The 19664-nt window shown below is 36.4% G+C and overlaps 1 protein-coding gene, 1 long non-coding RNA gene and 8 other non-coding genes across 10 annotated transcripts; 6 read left to right on the forward strand and 4 right to left on the reverse strand.

Moving 5' to 3' along the window:
* The first annotated feature begins 1128 nt into the window (after positions 1 to 1128).
* LOC130746674 (40S ribosomal protein S13-like) lies at positions 1129 to 3469 on the forward strand. The gene is made up of 5 exons (XM_057599372.1): positions 1129 to 1287; positions 1386 to 1458; positions 2196 to 2334; positions 2413 to 2599; positions 3301 to 3469. Exons 1-5 carry the CDS (start codon positions 1265 to 1267, stop codon positions 3332 to 3334), a joined length of 456 nt encoding a protein of 151 aa, XP_057455355.1. The 5' UTR covers positions 1129 to 1264; the 3' UTR covers positions 3335 to 3469.
* Positions 3470 to 5364: 1895 nt separating this feature from the next.
* On the reverse strand, positions 5365 to 18644 carry LOC130746675 (uncharacterized). Its single transcript, XR_009022169.1, has 4 exons — positions 16832 to 18644; positions 7965 to 8120; positions 7071 to 7282; positions 5365 to 5615 (listed from the first exon to the last, which is right to left on the reverse strand). It is a non-coding gene; the product is annotated as an uncharacterized LOC130746675 (long non-coding RNA).
* On the forward strand, positions 6785 to 6902 carry LOC130709710 (U5 spliceosomal RNA). The gene has a single exon (XR_009010184.1). It is a non-coding gene; the product is annotated as a U5 spliceosomal RNA (small nuclear RNA).
* LOC130709640 (U1 spliceosomal RNA) lies at positions 9088 to 9248 on the reverse strand. Its single transcript, XR_009010119.1, has one exon. It is a non-coding gene; the product is annotated as a U1 spliceosomal RNA (small nuclear RNA).
* LOC130709714 (U5 spliceosomal RNA) lies at positions 12366 to 12481 on the forward strand. Its single transcript, XR_009010187.1, has one exon. It is a non-coding gene; the product is annotated as a U5 spliceosomal RNA (small nuclear RNA).
* LOC130709687 (U2 spliceosomal RNA) lies at positions 13507 to 13707 on the forward strand. The gene has a single exon (XR_009010164.1). It is a non-coding gene; the product is annotated as a U2 spliceosomal RNA (small nuclear RNA).
* Positions 15229 to 15389, reverse strand: LOC130709618 (U1 spliceosomal RNA). Its single transcript, XR_009010097.1, has one exon. It is a non-coding gene; the product is annotated as a U1 spliceosomal RNA (small nuclear RNA).
* LOC130709707 (U5 spliceosomal RNA) lies at positions 16111 to 16226 on the forward strand. The gene has a single exon (XR_009010181.1). It is a non-coding gene; the product is annotated as a U5 spliceosomal RNA (small nuclear RNA).
* LOC130709698 (U2 spliceosomal RNA) lies at positions 17011 to 17206 on the forward strand. Its single transcript, XR_009010175.1, has one exon. It is a non-coding gene; the product is annotated as a U2 spliceosomal RNA (small nuclear RNA).
* On the reverse strand, positions 18425 to 18527 carry LOC130709715 (U6 spliceosomal RNA). Its single transcript, XR_009010188.1, has one exon. It is a non-coding gene; the product is annotated as a U6 spliceosomal RNA (small nuclear RNA).
* Positions 18645 to 19664: the final 1020 nt, after the last annotated feature.

Consider the following 19664-nt stretch of genomic DNA (forward strand, 5'->3'; position numbering starts at 1 on the left):
GAGGGAGTCACCCCACTCCCTCCGTCCCTGATTCGGAAGCTAACCTCCCCTTCATACGTGGGGAGATTTCTTGATACTTCATTCACTACAAAGCAATTTTTAAAGACTCCATTTCTTACAAATGATCATATTTGTTTGTGTATCAAGGTATTCCTCAATTAACAAGAAACTAGTTCCTTTCAATTCATAAAAATGATCAAAGTGGTCCTTTGTCATTCTCTACAAAGTTTTTCTCTATTTTTTTTATTCGGAAAACAAACAGTTAAAACAACAACTAATGAACAAACAATAAATCTCTCAGAATGAGTCTTTGGCACTGTATGACAGTATGATATGAGGCACGTTTACTATACTAATACCAGCAGCGGGAGAACTAGACCCTAGCTTGGCTAACCAATTCGAAGGTGCAGTGCACTCTCTAGGCACGCGACGATGACTCACCTTCCAATTTCTACTAAGCATTCGCTCAATTGCTTGGATCCATGGAAGGAACCTCCTACTATCTGAATTTGCTAGCGTTATAGTCAATTTCGCACAATCCACATCCATATAGGCATGGTTCCAAACCATGACGAGGTCCTCACGTAACGCCAAAGCCCCCACAATCATGGAATTTCCACCCACCTCAAACACATAATCCACACATGACACAACCATTTGCCCCTGCTCATCGTGAGCGAGACCACCCCATCATATGGAATCATCTCCGACGCTATAACTATCATCCACGTTTAGTTTTATAGAATCACAAGGAGGAGGATACCATCTAGACTTCAAGCAAAACTCCCCCATGTCTAGAATGTGTGGAGACATAAACCTTGCAAACTTATCATAGTCATGACGCATATAACGCAAACCTTTCGTAACGACCAAGGATCTTCCTAACGCCCTAGAGACAAGCAACAAACCTGGTACAATGCTGGCTACGAGCTTGATTTTTAATCCAAGAATGAAGGCATTTTATTTTTTTATCAATAATTTTAAAATATTACATTATTTTAATTTTAATTTTGTTTTGAGTTTTCAATATTAAGTTATATTTTTTTATTTTTCAATCTATTTTATTTTATAAAAAATAAACGAGGCCTGACCCAACAAATGATTATATGGGCCTAATCCAATTAACGACGCATACCCTAGCTTCCTCCTTCATATTTACATTCACAGTGTTCCACTCCTTCCATCTCGTCGTTGCAGTTCTTCTTCTTCTGGTGGCGGCGGCGCAGCAAGCGGAGTACGGTGTCCTTCTCAACCACTCACCATCATGGGGCGTATGCACAGTGGCGGGTGAGTTCCCACCTTCTCCTTCCCACGCTTCTCTTCTCTCTATCTCTTTCGCTCTGTTCTAACGTAGTTTTGTGCTGTTTCGTTCAATGTGATTTCAGTAAGGGTATTTCCAGTTCAGCTCTTCCATACAAGCGTTCCCCACCCAGCTGGCTCAAGATCGCTTCTCAAGATGTCAGAATTCTAAACCCCTTTTGCTTTAATTCTTCATTTTCAGCCTTCATATATCGATTCATGTTTTTGTAATGTGTGATTCGTTGGTTGTTTCACTTTATTATAATCGAATACAAATGGGCTTGTTAAGGTTTGGTCAGAAATTCAGGACTGTTGCTTGTGTATTTGATCACAATCTGAGAGATATATTGATTATTACGGGTTTGGGCACAAATGTATTTTGATTATTACGCATTTCCAAACGTAATAGAGACAAGCAACAAACCCATTTGTAATCGATTTCAAATGGGCTTGTTAGGATTTGGGCAGAAATTCAGGATTGTTCTAATCAATTACAAATGGGCTTGTTAAGATTGTGATCAAATTTAACATTTATCATTTCATAGTTTATTATCATTGTTTGTGTATTTGATCACAATCTTAGTTGATTTTTTCATTGATGGTTGTAACTCTTGAAGTTCATTAGTCACTTTAGAGTTTAGAGTGGTCAATTTGTTTTTCCTGACATGTCAAATATTAAACTGGGCATGGATGAAATGAACATTTCTTGCCTGTTACCCTTACTGGTGCATTTAAATGTTAATGGGTACTCTTTATACTCAGGATAACTGATAGGATTTTCACTTTAGTTTTTTTGTTTTCATTTTATAGTATTATGTTAAATTTTATTATGTTAATAACGTAGTAGCTTGGTTTGGATTTTGTTGAGTTTGTTGTCTGATGTTTTGATTGTACAGGTTGAGGAGAACATCTGCAAGTTTGCCAAGAAGGGTTTGACCCCATCTCAGATTGGTGTTATTCTTCGTGACTCTCATGGAATCGCTCAGGTGAAGAGTGTCACTGGAAGCAAGATTCTGCGTATATTGAAGGCTCATGGTATTCTTTCATCCTTGTTGCTGTTTAAAGTATTGCCTTGCGGAAGTATATTTTGATCTCTCTTTTGTGATTTTTTAGGACTTGCTCCTGAAATTCCTGAAGATCTGTATCACCTGATCAAGAAGGCAGTCTCAATCAGGAAGCACTTGGAGAGGAATAGAAAGGACAAGGATTCTAAATTCAGATTAATTTTGGTTGAGAGCAGGATCCACCGCCTTGCTCGTTACTATAAGAAGACAAAGAAACTCCCACCTGTCTGGAAGTAGTAAGTATTTAACCTTTATCTTCTTTATAATTGGCATTTTTTACAAAATTTGTCCATTGTTTTTCCTTTCCTTAAGTATTTAAGGGCTGATTTTCTTATTTTGTTTATGATTTTGTCGGTTCTTTATTTTCAATGTCTCTCTATACCCTCTTGACATTTCATTTTTGTTACAATTGATATTAATTTTTTAAACTAAGTTTTCGATCATTAATTATTTATATCTGTTCAGGGGTAGTTTTTGGCACCTTGTTCTTAAAAATTCTTTATGTTAAATGTTTATCAATGGCTGTTTGAACGAGTTAAATTAGTTAACAAGGCTCGCTTGCAGTCATGCATGCTGCATTCTCTTGACTTTTGTACTAATTGCCCTCCAAAATCTTATGCTCTGCTCTGAAAGTTTGTGTTGCTTGGTTAGAGTTTTTGTTAGTTATTTTTAGGAGTAAATACTGATTAGTATGCGACCAAATAAAACAATACAAGGATTTGGCAAATTGTATGCAACTTGCTTTCTGTTCTGTTGTGTGCGTCTGATTTTAGTATTCTTAGTGTGCCGGGCTATATATCAATGTTCATCAATCACAGAATTGCAATGTTGCATCTCATTTCTGTTATTACTGCCTTCCATATTCTCTTGCTGTTACCTGCAGGATGTAAGTTACTGTCTTGTCGTTTTCTAATAATTGGTTTATTATCTGTTGCAGTGAATCAACTACTGCCAGCACACTTGTGGCTTAGAGTGAGATGTTCGGTGATAGAGATTTTACTATCAGCTAAGCAAATTTATTTCCATGATGTGATTTTCAAATTTTGATGCACTTGAAATTCATGTTAAACTCTTTTCCGGTGGTATTTCTGATTTGGATTTTGTTATTTTTCTAGTATACTCTTCTTTTTACCCCACCCCACAGTAGTTTAAATTTGATATCGGAGTGATGGTATTGGTGGTATTGAATTAATTGCGCCTTCCATAAGCACGACAACATTGGTAAATAAATCATAGACAGTTCTTATTGGTGGTACTGAAATCTAAGTACATGTTTTGATGTCTTTCTGCAAGCTATCACTAGAATCACCCCCTGTAGATACCTCAAAATCAAGAAGGACGTTTCTTATGTAGTGGGAAAATCATCCGATTATATAAATGTGTTGCACGAGGCACATTAAATAATGCCGGTGGATTTCAGTTGCATATTTCTCAATATGATCTAACAAAAGTCACAAAAATAATAATCCAAAAAAAGTGTTATTTGAAATAGGTGAATCTGCAGACTCTGGTAAACAAGTGCGCTTGTTATCTCCTTCACAACTCGCAATATGGGCAGGGACAATTATTGGATGTTGATAAAGTTCCACTGGTTTTATGTGCACATGCAATGTCTCATTTTCTGAATTTTCTAATTTCACTTCTATTAGCTTTTCAAAAGATATTATTTTTATCTTATATGAAATCTAATTGGCCTAAAAGTCTATTTATTGTAAAGTAGACATTTTGGTTTGTAAACCTCTTTTGCTTAGGGGTTGCAAGTAATATAAATTAAAAAATCGTGTAAGGGATAAACTGGCCTCTAATTTGATGCAGTTACCAACACTTACAAATTTGGAGTCTTAAGCCTATGCATTTAAGAATTTTAAGAAGACTGTTATAAATAGGAAAATCATAACGGTTTCACACTTTCACTGAACCATGAGAGAACATGTTCATTAAATTAAAGAATCGGTTCATGCTGGTTTTGGCATTTTTGGTTTGTTTGATCCTGTTTTCTTGTCGCTGTTTTATGTGCAAGCATGTACCATGAATTGGTCCCAGTTGTTCGATATTTGGTGCAGTTTTATGTGTGAACATGTAAACACGGGCTTTTTTACACAAATGGTGTAATTTGAATAGGTCATTTGCTCTACTAGATAATTGCCAAAATAAATTCAGAGACAAGAAGTTAATTGAAAACACGATGAGGCCAATCCTTTCAAAGCTAAAATTTTCAGTATTAAAAAATCTTCAAGACAAACCAAACATTTCAAATTTTCAATATTCTAAAAAGTGCATGTTACAAATATTTCCAATAATGAATGTTTAGTGTTAAGTTGTCCAATTCGTTATGCTACACTACTTTTAAAACCTGAGTACAGGAAGCAAATCTTAAATTAAATTGAAAGGAAGTTGAAAAATAGCATATTCTCATGAGTTTGGAGGTGTACTTGAGCATTTGGGGCGAGAGTGGTCATTTTATTAACAGGTGCAGCTTTAAGATCTAAATCATCAAGAAGTTTGTCAAAGAGTCTCACCATAGTCTTCCTATTTTGTCCATAGTACTTAATTACTTATCCTTGTAGTTGTAGCCTTCCCCCTGAGCCTGCTATGTTTTTTTTTTTGAAGAAGCAACTTGTACATTTTATGTCATTCATTAGCATAAAAAAGAATGTGAGCACAATGGAATAAGTCTCAGCATAATTGAATTATTTTAACATAAACAAGTTCAAAAGTTTCATCAATTTATGAAAAACCGCTCTCGCATCTCTTTGTCAAAAAGAATTAGATGCATTCTCATTATAATTTTCAAGAACACTAGCAGTTGCACCAAATGTGTTTATCAAACTTATTATTGATTTAAATTGTGAACTTCATCTAGTTTTGCCACGACATTGTAGAGTATCATTTTGATTCAAACATGTTCCTCAACTATCTTGACTGCTTGTTGCTCTGTAACTTATCATGGCTTTTTAGTGAAACACAAACCACATTGATTATATCAACTAATTTTTTTAAAAAACTCATGAATTTCATCAAATTATTTAACTGCTACAACAAGTATTAGTTGAGGTAAATGGACAAAAACAATGAATATAATAACATACTTACATTCTGAAAGATGTACAAAAGGACTAAGAACAAAAAAGTTATATATATAAATATGTATAATCCGTAAAAAATGACTTGGGGGCCGTGATCCATGCCTGCCCGTCGCTAGATAGCCTATTAGCCTTCAATGTTTGCTGTGCTGGTTTACTTGTATATTTTCTGTCATTCATTACCAATAAAAAGAATTTGAGTAATGCTAGCAAATATCTACAATGAACTAAGTTTCAGCACAATGTTTCAAGAACTACAAATACATATACCACTTTCTTTTTGAATAACATCTTTTTGTTGGTACATATGGTTAAAATTAGTAGGAAATCAGACATTGATTTGTAAAAGCAATTTTGAATTCCCATTTAACACTGGATGATACAAGCTTTAGATTTCCAGACGCTAACATACGCCTACAAGCTACAAATGTAAATTTGTCATCCTACAAGCTGCAAATGTAAACATGTTCTACATTTAATCTAAATTACCCCTTGCACTCTCTCATCAACCTGTAACAGTGTAACTACTATGTCTCATGTTTTTACAATGACTATTGAGTCTTCAACCATGTTTCTAGTCTCATCCTAGGACCTAATTGAGTTCCTGGGAAGCTCATTCAGCCTTGATGAGAAAGTGAAACAGTTTGACTAACTCACCAATATTCTGCCAACCACATATAAATGCACCAGCATTAGAGGACAATGAAAGATAGAGTACAGTAAAAAATTAAGCGGAATCGAATCAGGGAAGAATTTCTCTCTCTATGTACTATTCACAAGAAAGTGTACAAATTCTAAGAGGTCCTCTAGAATTAACAAAACAAATGTCTAAAAGATGTTTTCAGTTTGAATCTATAAGAGCTAATTTGCTATTTATCTCTTACATCTTGTCCAAGTTTGAGGGTTGAAGGTGTTTAATCTCACATATCGTTTTGCTCATGAGGGGTCAAATTCACCAATTGGTTATTTGGACCATTTTCTAACTTTCAAGGACTGATCAGGTGTGAAGAGAAGAAAAGTGAATCAAAAGAACTGAAATAGTTGGTATACTCTAATTTTCTCTAAAGCAAGGGTTAAGAACAAAAGAAATAATTGTATGTTACAGGATTTTTCTCACCTAATGCCTAGGCAGCTTACCTTTCTTCAAATTATTTAAGAATCCTTAACTCAGAATAATAACTACCAAAGATCAGGGCATTATCATAGAAGACAAAAGAATGACAAGTTGTGACTTGAACATGGTATGCCTACTTGTAAGTCCCACACTGAATAGTTGCTGACAATTCATAGCATGAGAACTATATAAAAGCTCTAATATGGTGTTAGGTATAAGCACGGAGCCATGTAGTGTGCACAAAGCGAACTATTCTTTCGCCTTTTACTAAAGAATACCGTGTGCACTCTACATCAAGTGGCATACGATAATTTTTGAATGGTCTTCCCTTTTTAGGGTGACCTACAAATCGAGTTCAACTTTTAAACTTTGAGATGGTGATATTGAGATTTGGGTAGTCACAACCTGTTAACCTCATTATCTAGTTACAGCCAAGGTATCATGTGCACGGAACAATGACCCTTTAAAATTCTAAAAACCTAAGCATGACCACCAAGTCTTGAGAACTACCTGAATGTTTGCCAAGGAGATTCATGTATAACATGACATCAGTGCTATCTGGAACAATTTGATTACCCTTGTTGAAGCTTGCATTCTCTCAACAAAAGGGATCCATTGCACCACTCCCATTGTACCACTCTTGTCTATAGCCCAAGTTATCTGCTCTGCCTCAACATTATCAGCATGCAAGCGGAAGCAAGATTCTACCCTCATCGTGGGACCTAAATGCTTAAACAAAATGGATGTATGTTATATATGTTTTTGCAATGGCAATTGAGTCTTCAAACATGATTCTAGCCTCATCCTAGGACCTAATTGTGTTCCTGTCAAACTCATTCAGCCTTGATGAGTAACTTCCCATATTTGGATCCTTTTTCCTTGTATCAACTGTTAGGAGTATTTTCCCTTCTTCAGTAATACACTGCTTCCACCAACAGCAATATTACTCTTTCTCATGGTCAAGAAGAGCCATCAATTCCTTTTTTTTTTTCGGTTGATAACATATCAGAATTTAGGAAGAGCAATAACATGAAACAAGTTTAACATTATGTGAAAAATGATAAGTTGAAACTGAACAATTTTAATGGTCTTCCCTTTCTAGGGTCACCTACAACTCTAGTTCAATTTATGATTGTGGTAGTAATGAGAAGTGCATCCTTACTTCCGTTCTAAACTAAAGTCTAAAAGATGCTGTGTAACATCTATATCTTGTCTGATAGTAGCTGAATGGTTGCCAAGGAAATTCTGTATAACATCACATCAGTGAAATTATCTTGGACAGATCAACAGTAGTTGGATGTATCTTATCCATTTTAAGAACAGAGCATAACAATATGTAAGATAGTGAAGAGGAGTATCAAAGATTACCAAAGCTAAATAAATAGACAAGATAGCATGAATTACCCTTGTTGAAGCTTGCATTCTTTCAACATAAGAGTTCATAAGGGGATCCATTGCACCACACTTAGAGCACACTTGGGCTATAAACTCATCAATACCGAACCCGAGCATATTGTCTTGGCACATTCAATACAGATATTAGTTTGCATGAGGATCCATCTATTCAGAGGAAAAACAGCAATGGGTGAGAGAAAGGGGAACAAGAGTAAAATGGTAAGTAATGTTGACAATTCAAGTGAGTACAAAATAAAAAGAAGTCTCACATTGGGTGGAAGTGAAAGTTAACAGAGATGATAAGGAGTTACTTTTCATTCAAATTCTGCTCAAGAGGAAGAGATTTTAGAAAATAAACACTGCTTTCTTTTTATAAATTGATCCTTCCCGTTCATATAAGATAGTTTCTTCATATATCAAACAGTTAACAGACCACAAGGAGTTAGTGTAAAATCTCCCACACAAGCATAGGAAAAAGTAGAGGGAGATCTAACACACTAGGACAATTTCAGAATAACTCCAAATTTGAACGAAATAACCCCCTTTTGAATGACAGTATGAGATATATAGTAGAACTAAGAGAGTAAATGAGTATATTTAGAGCATATGAGCAAGCAAAACTTCTGAGTAAATGGCATTTCTGCCTCTCACTGTATCACCTTTGATGTCCCACATTGCTTGTGTGTCACAACTGAAGCACACACATTAGATATAAAAAGCAGTGTAGATGACATAACTGTAGATGACAAAAGCAGTGTTTGGACTAAATACTATTCTGCATAACATGACATCAATGCTATTCTGCATAAATTCTAATCTTTCTCCAGTGTGGGACTAAATTAATGCTTCGGTCTCAACTTTCATCTATCATCTCAACGTGCCCCTAATACTTCTTTAGTATGGACTGCAACTCTAGTGACAATGTGTCTCAGTACGGGACTAAATATTGCAACTCTAGCCCTAATATGTTGAATTACATGTCCAAAAAATTTTATTGTCTCAATTTTATCTTGATTTTGTACCTACACAAAAATTAAAGATCACAGAAACCAGGTTCACTCACAAAAAAAATGTTAGACCAACACAGAACGCTGAGAGGGAAATAAAAAATCAAAAGTTTGAACTAATATTGGAGGGGGCCGCGCGAACGCAGGTCCCCACTACCACAAATTATGACGTAGGCTCCACCACTTGGGTAGACCTTAGAGTGGCACCCTTCCTAAGTGCAATGGAAGTCACCACCCTAGACCATGGTCCTTCATGATCAACCATTGACCCCGTCCAGGTAAGTATGTTGTAACGTTGAACCTACCTTCTATTATATACCACACTCCACCCTCTCCCTTCTCATGCTTCTTCAGTGTGGGACTAAAATGTGACGCATAATAAAACATCAAGCAAGCAAGCAAAGCAAAACACACTCTCAGTCTCAGACACCAAGCAATTCTTAAAACTGTTTACTCCTTATAAAACCTGATTTCATCTTCCTGTTGGTATCTTCTGGACAACCTTATCCTCCTTATTTGATCCATTGCTCAAATGAAATTGATGCATCTTATATATGTTTTTGCAATGGCAATTGGGTCTTCAACCATGACTATCCCTTGGAATCAGCCTTGATTCGTAACAACAGTTCAGCAATATTATCCCTTGGCATCAGCTCCATTTTTCTGGGATGATAACATATCATAATGTGGGAACAGCAATAATTCAAAACAATTATTGACATCCACCATAAAAGAATAAGCTGAAACTGAAAACAATTTCAAAGAAGCTAGAACAATTTTTTTGAGGAAATAAATAAGCACGTTTAGCAATTTTAATAAACAAGTCAAAAATCCTATCTTCTCATGCTATTTGGATATTATTTTGACAAGGACAGTCAGGTTCTTGTATTCGTCTAAAATGATATGTTGATATAGACAAATTCAAGCTGCATAATCTGTCTATTATCTTATGTGGAATCAGGTTATCCTTTAGGCCCTATAGATTTGCGCCAAGCCTTCTTTAAGTTCTAATAACTAAGGCCTTTTGCCTTCTTTTAGAGTTAAAGGCAAAAGTTCACCTCTTACTCCAAATAGGAAAATAAGTATGCATAGTTATGATCAGTAGAGAAATTACCATCCCCAGCCAGAGCTAGTATACAAATTATGTATTTTAGAAAATAGGAAAGTATCAGATTGCAATATTTGTGAAGATGACAATAGTCACAAGGCTATGCAAATAAACAAGGACCTTCTTTACTTTCCCAAAAGAACAAAAGAAAGAACAAAAGAACAAAAGAACAAAAGAAAGAATAGTATAGACACAAAAGAAAGAATAGTATGGTTACAAAATCTTTTTCAGCTAATGCACATAACCTTTATTCAAATTAAGTATCAGTAACTTGAAATAATTACCAAGAGTTCAAGACATAACTGTAGATGACAAAAGCAGTGTTTGTAAGTGAAGCATGATTTGCACACTTGTAACTAAGTCCCATGCCAAAGAGTTGCTAACAGTTGCTGATAAGATAGGGGAATAGAATAATGGATAATTATTATTGATACTGCAGAGATGAAGAATCTCTACTGGGAATAGTACAATACAGCAGGAGTTCGAGAGCCTGTTCTCTCCATACTACCAAACTTATAATTTCCTGGATGATCATCTAATAGGCTACATCTATTATTTATACAACTGCATAGTGCAGTTTCTATTTTGAATTCAAACTGACATACACACATAATAACTGCTAACTCCTAATAACTACAGACTGGTAACTGCCCCTATCCATCTGCCAAATTCGTATTTCCCCTCACTCCTTGCTGTTTTGGCTGCTCAGCAGTCTCCATGGCCACAGTAGTGGCTGCGCCACCCCCCATGGTGGTTCCAGACCTGAAATTCTTCTTTTTCCGGCGATAAACTTGGATCAAAGGAGGTTTAATCTTATCAATACCCCCCCTTGAAGATTCACCTTGTCCTCAAGGTGAAAGTCTGGAAAGGCTTCATGAATGCGGGCCACCGATTCCCAACTATTCTCACAAGAAGGAAGATTCTGCCAGGAAATCAGAACCTCAACATTACCAGGAGAATCTTCACGAACATTGAGAACCGATTCGGGATAAACTTGCAACTCGTGATCTTCAGATAGCATGGGAGGCAAGGGCTGAGATTGAAACGAATCGCCAATGGCTTTCTTAAGAAGAGAGACATGGAACACCGGATGAATTCTGCTATGGGAAGGAAAGTCCAATTTATAAGCTACAGCTCCAACTTTGGCTAGCACTTGGAATGGCCCATAGAATCGTGGACTGAGTTTCTGATTAACTCGTTGAGCCAAAGATCGCCTTCTATAAGGCTGCAACTTCAAGAAGACCCAATCGCCAGCTTCAAATTCCACTTGTCTTCTGTGTTTGTTGGCATATGTACGCATGATATCCTGAGACTTAAGCAAGTTGTCTCGCAAATCTGCCAACAATTCGTCCCGGTCCTTAGAAAGTTTATTAACCTCATCTAACTTGGAAGGAATGGTCGAACCTTTGAAAAGAAGAGGAGGATCCTGCCCATACAAGGCTTGAAAAGGTGACATTTTGCTGGAAGCATTATAATTAGTATTAAACCAGAATTCAGCCCATGGAAGAAACCCATTTTTTGGGTTTGGAACCTGTAAGACAGCGCAAGTACACCTCCAAGCACCGGTTGACAACTTCGGTTTGGCCATCAGTTTGGGGATGATAAGCAGAACTAAATTTCAATTGAGTACCTGCTGCTCGGAAAAGTGCCTTCCAAAAATTGCTCAAGAAAAGGGGATCTCGATCAGATACAATGGAGGAAGGAAAACCATGGAGCCTGACAATTTCTTGAAGGAATACTGCAGCAACCTCAGTAGCTGTATAGGGATGACCCAAGGCCAAGAAATGTGCATATTTTGTAAGACGATCAATGATAAGATAGGGGAATAGAATAATGGATAATTATTATTGATACTGCAGAGATGAAGAATCTCTACTGGGAATAGTACAATACAGCAGGAGTTCGAGAGCCTGTTCTCTCCATACTACCAAACTTATAATTTCCTGGATGATCATCTAATAGGCTACATCTATTATTTATACAACTGCATAGTGCAGTTTCTATTTTGAATTCAAACTGACATACACACATAATAACTGCTAACTCCTAATAACTACAGACTGGTAACTGCCCCTATCCATCTGCCAAATTCGTATTTCCCCTCTCTCCTTGCTGTTTTGGCTGCTCAGCAGTCTCCATGGCCACAGTAGTGGCTGCGCCACCCCCCATGGTGGTTCCAGACCTGAAATTCTTCTTTTTCCGGCGATAAACTTGGATCAAAGGAGGTTTAATCTTATCAGTTGCTAGCATGAGAATATATATAAAAGCTATGATGTTGTGTTTATCAAAGCAAGGAGCCATGTAGTGTGCACAGAGCGAACTATTCTTTCGCCTTTTACTAAAGGATACCGTGTGCGCTCTACTTCAAGTGGCATACGCTAATTTTTGAATGGTCTTCCCTTTCAAGGGTGGCCTACAAATCAAGTTTAACTTTTTCAAGGGACAAGGGTAGTCTCAATCTACTTATCTAGGTGCAGCCAAGGTATCATGGTCACAGAACAATGACCCTTGAAAATTCTAAAATCCTACCCTTGAAGGTCTTGAGAAGTATATGTATAACATGACATTAGAGCTATTATCTGGAACCAATTTGAACCTGCTTTCTAAATATATCAAATGCATATCTTGGATTACCCTTGTTGAAGCTTGTATTCTATCAACATAAGAGTTCATAAGGGGATCCATCCATTGCACCACTCTTAGAGCAAACTTTGGCTATAGACTCATCGACGCCAATCCAACCAGATTGTCTGGGCACATTCAATACAGATATTAGCATGCATGAGGATCCATGTACTTAACCAGATTGTCTGGGCGCATTCAATACAGATATTAGCATGCATGAGGATCCATCTATTTAAAGGAAATACAGCAATCAACTGATTTAGGGTGAGGGAAAGTTTAACAAGAGTAAAATGGAAAGTAAACTTGTAAAGTTGAAAAATTCAAGTGAGTACAAAATAAAAAGCCCCACTCGGTGGAAGTGAGAGTTAACAGACCATAAGGAGTTACATTTCATCCAGAGGAAGAGATTTTTGTCAATAAAACCTACTTTCTTTTTGTAAATTGATCCTTCCAGTTTATATACGAATATACGATAGTTTCTTCCAATAACAAACAGTTAACAAACCATGTGAAGTTAGTGTAAAATCTTTCACACAAGCATAGGATAAAGTAGAGGGAGATCTAACACACTAGGACAATTTCAGAATAACTCCAAATTTGAACAAAATAACCCCTTTTGAATGACAGTATGTGATATATAGTAGTATTAAGAGAGTAAAGAAGTACATTTAGAGCATATGAGCAAGCAAAATTTCTGAGTAAATGGCATTTCTGCCTCTCACTGTATCACCTTTGATGTCCCACATTGCTTGTGTATCACAACTGAAGCACACACATTAGATATAAAAAGAGGCATGGCAATGTTAGAAGCATACCTTTCTCGGCCTTTTGGCTAAGATCAAGTGTAGTATCTGTTCTTATCAGTTTAATATCTGATATGTGAGTCAATGACTCACACGATATTAAATTAATTTTTTTAGGGGGAAGGTCCATTACAGTAGCTTGCTACTGGACTGGGATCTTCAAGCGTCGCCCATGCCTTACACTATTGCAAGGGCCTGGCGCACCCCACCCAAACCTAGTTCAACATTTTTAATTCTAAATAGAAAGTTATTCATAGTGTTAACCCAATTATATTTTACAATTCAAATATATATATCTAGAGAACTTTAAGCCCCCTCCGGCCTCCCCTCTTCAACATGGAATTCATCATGACTAGAAGGATTCTGCTGAGTTAAGTTGGTAAATCATCTTTCCCATGCCAGCCAAACTCTATATCTCTCAACCATCACAATTTCCAATAACAAATTGTAATCACCCTTTGTGTTCCCTCCAAGCCTGCCATTTCTCATCAAATCCAGTCATCAAATTCACAATGGTATTTCACTGTAACACATTTGGGATACACTCTTCCTTCAGCAGTCAATATCCCAGCCTCGGCTGTCATAACTATTACCTCATCACTCCCTCAAAATTAAACAATTAACTATCAACACAATTCAATCCAAATATCCATTCCCTCTCTTCAATGCATATTGTTCTGCTCACTTGTAAGACTTAACCCAAAATATATTCCAAGATACTTTCTAGAAAAACAAAATGACACAGGAACTGGAAATTTCTTAGTATTGGCAAATATCCAGAATTAAACAAGTCTCAGTATGCCATGTTTCTACAACTGCTAAAACATATCAATTTCTTTTTGAATCACATCTTTTGGTTGAGAGAGCAGAGTTAAAATTAGAAGGAAACCAGACATTGATATGTAAAAGCAATGACAATTAGGTCTTGAAACATGATTCTAGCCTCATCCTGGGATCTAACTGTGTTCCTGTCAAGCTCATTCAGCCATTAAGGGAAATTCTTTCCTTGTCCCAAGTCCCAACTGCTAGGAATATTTTCCCTTCTTCAGTAATACTCTGCTTCAACCACAAATTCATCTCTTCCTAATGGCCTAGAAGAGCCATCAATTCCTTTTTTTTGTTGGGCAGATAACATCATTATTCTGCCAACCACATCTAACTGCAACAGCATTAGAGGACAATGAAAGATAGAGGACAGTAAAAAATTAAGTGGAATCAAAATAGTGAAGAATTTCTCTCTAAGTACTATTCACAAGAAGGCTCAACCTTCTTCTAGCAAAGGGAATCCATAATTATAGAAGACAAGAGGACTTGTGACTAAAGAGATGCTGACAATTCATAGCATGAGAACTTATATAAAAGCTCTAATATGGTGTCAGGTATAAACACTGAGTAACATCTATTTCTTTTCTGATAGATAGTGTACCTGAATGGTTGCCAAGGAAATTCTTCATAACATGACATCAATGCTTTTCTGCATAAATTCTAATGTTTCTCCAGTGTGGGACTAAATAAATGCTTCCATCTCAACTTTCATCTCAACGTGCCCCCTAATATTTCTTCAGTATGGGACCAACTCTAGTGCCAATATGTCATTAATCACGATTGTAACTTGTCTCATTTTTTTCTTGATTTCGGCCTGGCTCTCAAGTTTTTCAGGTTCACTCACAACAAAGCGTTGCACCAACACAGAAGGCTGAGGGGGAAATCAAAAGTTTTAACTAATATTGGAGGGGGCCGCGCGAACGCAGGCCCCCACTACCACAAATTATGACGTAGGCTCCACCACTTGGGTAGACCTTAAAGTGGCACCCTTCCTAAGTGCAATGGAAGTCACCACCCTAGGCCATGGTCCTTCATGATCAACCATTGACCCCGTCCAGGTAAGTATGTTGTAATGTTGAACCTACCTTCTATTATATAGCAGACTCTACCCTCTCCCTTCTCATGCTTCTTCAGTGTGGGACTAAAATGTGACGCATAATAAAACATCAAGCAAGCAAGCAAAGCAAAACACACTCTCAGTCTCAGACACCAAACAATTCTTAAAACTGTTTACTCCTTATAAAACCTGATTTCATCTTCCTGTTGGTATCTTCTGGACAACCTTATCCTCCTTACTTGAATGAGTGCATAACTGGAAATACCATCCCCAGCCAGAGCGCTAGTATACAAATTATGTATTTTAGAAAATAGGAAAGTATCAGATTGCAATATTTGTGAAGATGACAATAGTCACAAGGCTATGCAAATAAACAAGGATCTTCTTTACTTTCCCAGTAGAATGCAATTCAAAAGCAAACATGATTGCTGATAGAATCCCAACTAGATAGTATGATCCCTTGGCCTAAATTGACTAACCAATATTCTGCTAACCACTTGTAAGTTCTAACTGCATCACCATTGGGTAAGAACAAAAGAAAGAATAGTATGGTTACAAAATCTTTTTCAGCTAATGCACAAAACCTTTATTCAAATTAAGTATCAGTAAGTGTTTGTAAGTGAAGCATGATTTGCCTACTTGTAATTAAGTCCCACACCGAAGAGTTGCTAACAGTTCCTAGCATGAGAATATATATAAGAGCTATGATGTTGTGTTTATCAAAGCACGGAGCCATGTAGTGTGCACAGAGCGAACTATTCTTTCGCCTTTTACTAAAGAATACCGTGTGCACTCTACAATTAGTGGCATACGCTAATTTTTGAATGGTCTTCTCTTTCAAGGGTGACCTACAAATCAAGTTTAACTTTTTCAAGGGTAGTCACAACCTCATTATCTAGGTACAGCCAAGGTATCATTGGCACAGAACAATGACCCTTGAAAATTCTAAAATTCTATGCATGAGTACTAAGTCTTTAGAAGTACTACCCTTGTTGAAGCTTGCATTCTATTAACATAAGATTTCATAAGGGGATCCATCCATTGCACCACTCTTAGAGAAAACTTTGGCTATAAACTTTGTCTGGGCACATTTAATACAGATATTAGCATGCATGAGTATCCATCTATTTAAAGGAAATACTGTAATCAACTGATTTATGGTGAGGGAAAGGGTAACAAGAGTAACATGGAAAGTAAAGTTGAAAAATTTAAGTGAGTTGGGTGGAAGTGAGAGTTAACAGACCATAAGGAGTTACATTTCATCCAGAGGAAGAGATTTTTGTCAATAAACACTACTTTCTTTTTGCAAGTTGATCCTTCGAGTTTATATTAGATAACTTCTTTCAAGAATAAACAGTTAATAGACCATAAGGACTAAGTGTAAAATCTTTCACACAAGCATAAAAAAAAGTAGAGGGGGATCTAACACACAATAGGATTAGGACACTTACACATGTAGTAGTGTTAAGAGAGTAAAGGAGTATATTTAGAGCAGCAAGCAAAACTTCTAGAGTGAATGACATTTCTGCCTCTCATTGCTGCATCACCTCTCATGTCCCACCCTGCTTGTGCATAACAACTGAAGCACATACATTAGATATAAAACCAGAGGCATGACAGTGTAATAAGCATACCTTTCTCGGCCTTTTGGCTAAGATCAAGTGTAGTATCTGTTCTTATCAGTTTAATATCTGATATGTGAGTCAATGACTCACATGATATTAAATTAATTTTTTTAGGGGGAAGGTCCACTTCAGTAGCTTGCTGCTGGGATCTTCAAGCGTCGCTCATGCCTTACACTACTGCAAGGGCCTGGCACACCCTACCCAAATCTAGTCCAAAATTTTGATTTCCAAATAAATTAAGTAAATCAATCTGCCTACTGAAATAAAGCAATCTGCTTCGGTTAGTATTCTTCAATACAACCATGATTTGTAATAGTTCAGCTTCAGCAATATTAACCCTTGGCATCAGCTCCATTTTTCTGGGTTGATAACATATCATAATTTGGGAAGAGAAATAATTCAAAACAATAATTAACATCCACACGAAAAGGATCACCTGAAACTAAAAACAATTTCAAAGAAGCTAGAACAATTTTGAGGAAATAAATAAGCATGTTTAGCAATCTTCATAAACAAGATAAAATTGTCCTATCTTCTCATACTATTTGTAGAGGTTTCCTTATTATTTTGACAAGGACAGTCAGGTTCTTATGTTCTACCATGATATATTGATATAGACAAATTCGAGCTGCGTATGATATGGAGTCAGATTATCCTTTAGGCCATATCACCGAGCCTTCTATAAGTTTTGATATCTAAGGCGCTTTCTACCAAAAGATTGAGGACAATTATTAAATCAAAGTAGAACTTAATTTGAATGTTAATTGAATTAATAGTGTCTTTAGATTTTATTGCCTAAAGAAATTGCCCCAAACTGCCAGATATATAACTAGAGAACCTTAAGCCCCCCATTGTCAGCACTGAAATACATGAAAGCAATCTGCTGATTAAAGAGAGTTATGTTGATATTCTTAAACACAACAATTCAAATACTTGAGAGTTGAGATCAGGTTAAATCATGTTTCCATGCCATCTAAACTTCATCTGTCAACCATATCAAAATTTTGTGAATAAAAGATCTTTTGAAGGTTGGTACTTATCAATTGGGCTGTAACTTGTAAGCATGTATGTATTCTGGTAATGGAATTTTGCAATAACAAAATGTATTTACCCCTTGTGTTGTGAACTTGTGTTCCCTCCATCACCATGTGTCACCAAATTCACAATGAAATTAAAGCCCTGTGAAGAAGAAAGAAAGAAAATTCATCTTTGAATGAGGAAAAAAAAAAAGAATTTGCTTAGCTCAGCCGGTGTGGGACTCATACAAAGCTGAAGAAACATAAATCATAGCTGCATCATTTATCAATTAAAAACAAGAGATGTAAAGGCTAATGCATTCTTAAAGGAAGAAGAAGATGAAGAAGGTAAATGCAGAATGCAAAACACAGCAGCTGAATGAAGAGAAAAATCAAAAATCAAAAAAATTTGGACCATTTCTCGATTTGTGCGTGTCATCCTTGCGCAGGGGCCATGCTAATCTTCTCTGTATCGTTCCAATTTTATCGGATGTCCCCGAAGGGACGAGCTTATATGTTCGGTATTTGTTTATAAACACTTGTTTTGTTGAAAGTTCAACCGGTGTGGGACTCAGAGACACTAAAACACAAGTCTGCTTTATCTGCCTCAACATTATCAGCACCCAAACCCAAACTCCTCCTTTCCTCCCTTGGAAGACACAGATCTTCACAAAATATTGTTTTGCTTTTCCAAAACTATAATAAATAGTTTAAAGGGCACAACGACAACGTTTCAATGCACCGATAAATAAATAAATAAAGTTAATTATGATATTTAGTGTGGAGTCATTTCAAGTTCTCCCAAAAAGACAGTCACATAGCTTAGTACATAGACCTTTCTAGCACCTTTGATTACAATACTGTGTCTCCTGCGTCCTTTGACTTGACATCTATTCCTCTTATTTTATATTTAAACATCTTTCCTCCAAATTTTGTACAGAAACTTTCTATAAGACTACCCACAATGGTTTCAACATTCAACACCTTCAACACTCCACTTTTTCTCTTCCCAACACTCCACATCACCTTCTCTCTCCAGTTCAACACTTCATTCAACTTTTACCCACTCCAATGGTTTTTCATTCAACACCCTACCCCCTACCCCACCATTTTTATTTCATATTTTGATTTAATTTTATATTTTTCTTTTTATGATTTCATAAAATTAAAATTTACGATAAAAATTAAATTAAACAAACTATTATCGATTTAATTTAATTTAATGTTTTTTTTATTTATTTAAATTAAATTAAATTAACGTAATATTTTTTTAACGTAAATTAAATTAAAACACTTAACAAAGGGGATAGTAGAAAGATTAAGATGAATAAGATGATGGAAAACTTGGTTTTTTTTTCTGTGTCCAAATCAAACGAACCAAGTCTCTATTTATAGAGAAAAAAAATCATGAATTTTGGTAAATTTTTTATATTTTTTAAAATTTTTTTTGAATGAAATAATTGAGTTGGAAAGATTAGGATAAAAGAAAATCGCCCGGACCAATCAACGCGTGACACGCGTCACTCATCAGACCGTCTCTCTCTCCTCTGACGCGTGGCACGCACGGTGCCCAACCGACGCGTGCCACGCGTCCCACCACCGGTCCGCCTGGGACCCGCCTGCTGCCACGCCCTGCCCATAAC

Source organism: Lotus japonicus, chromosome 3, assembly GCF_012489685.1.
Source record: "Lotus japonicus ecotype B-129 chromosome 3, LjGifu_v1.2".
Classification (NCBI taxonomy): Eukaryota; Viridiplantae; Streptophyta; class Magnoliopsida; order Fabales; family Fabaceae; genus Lotus; species Lotus japonicus.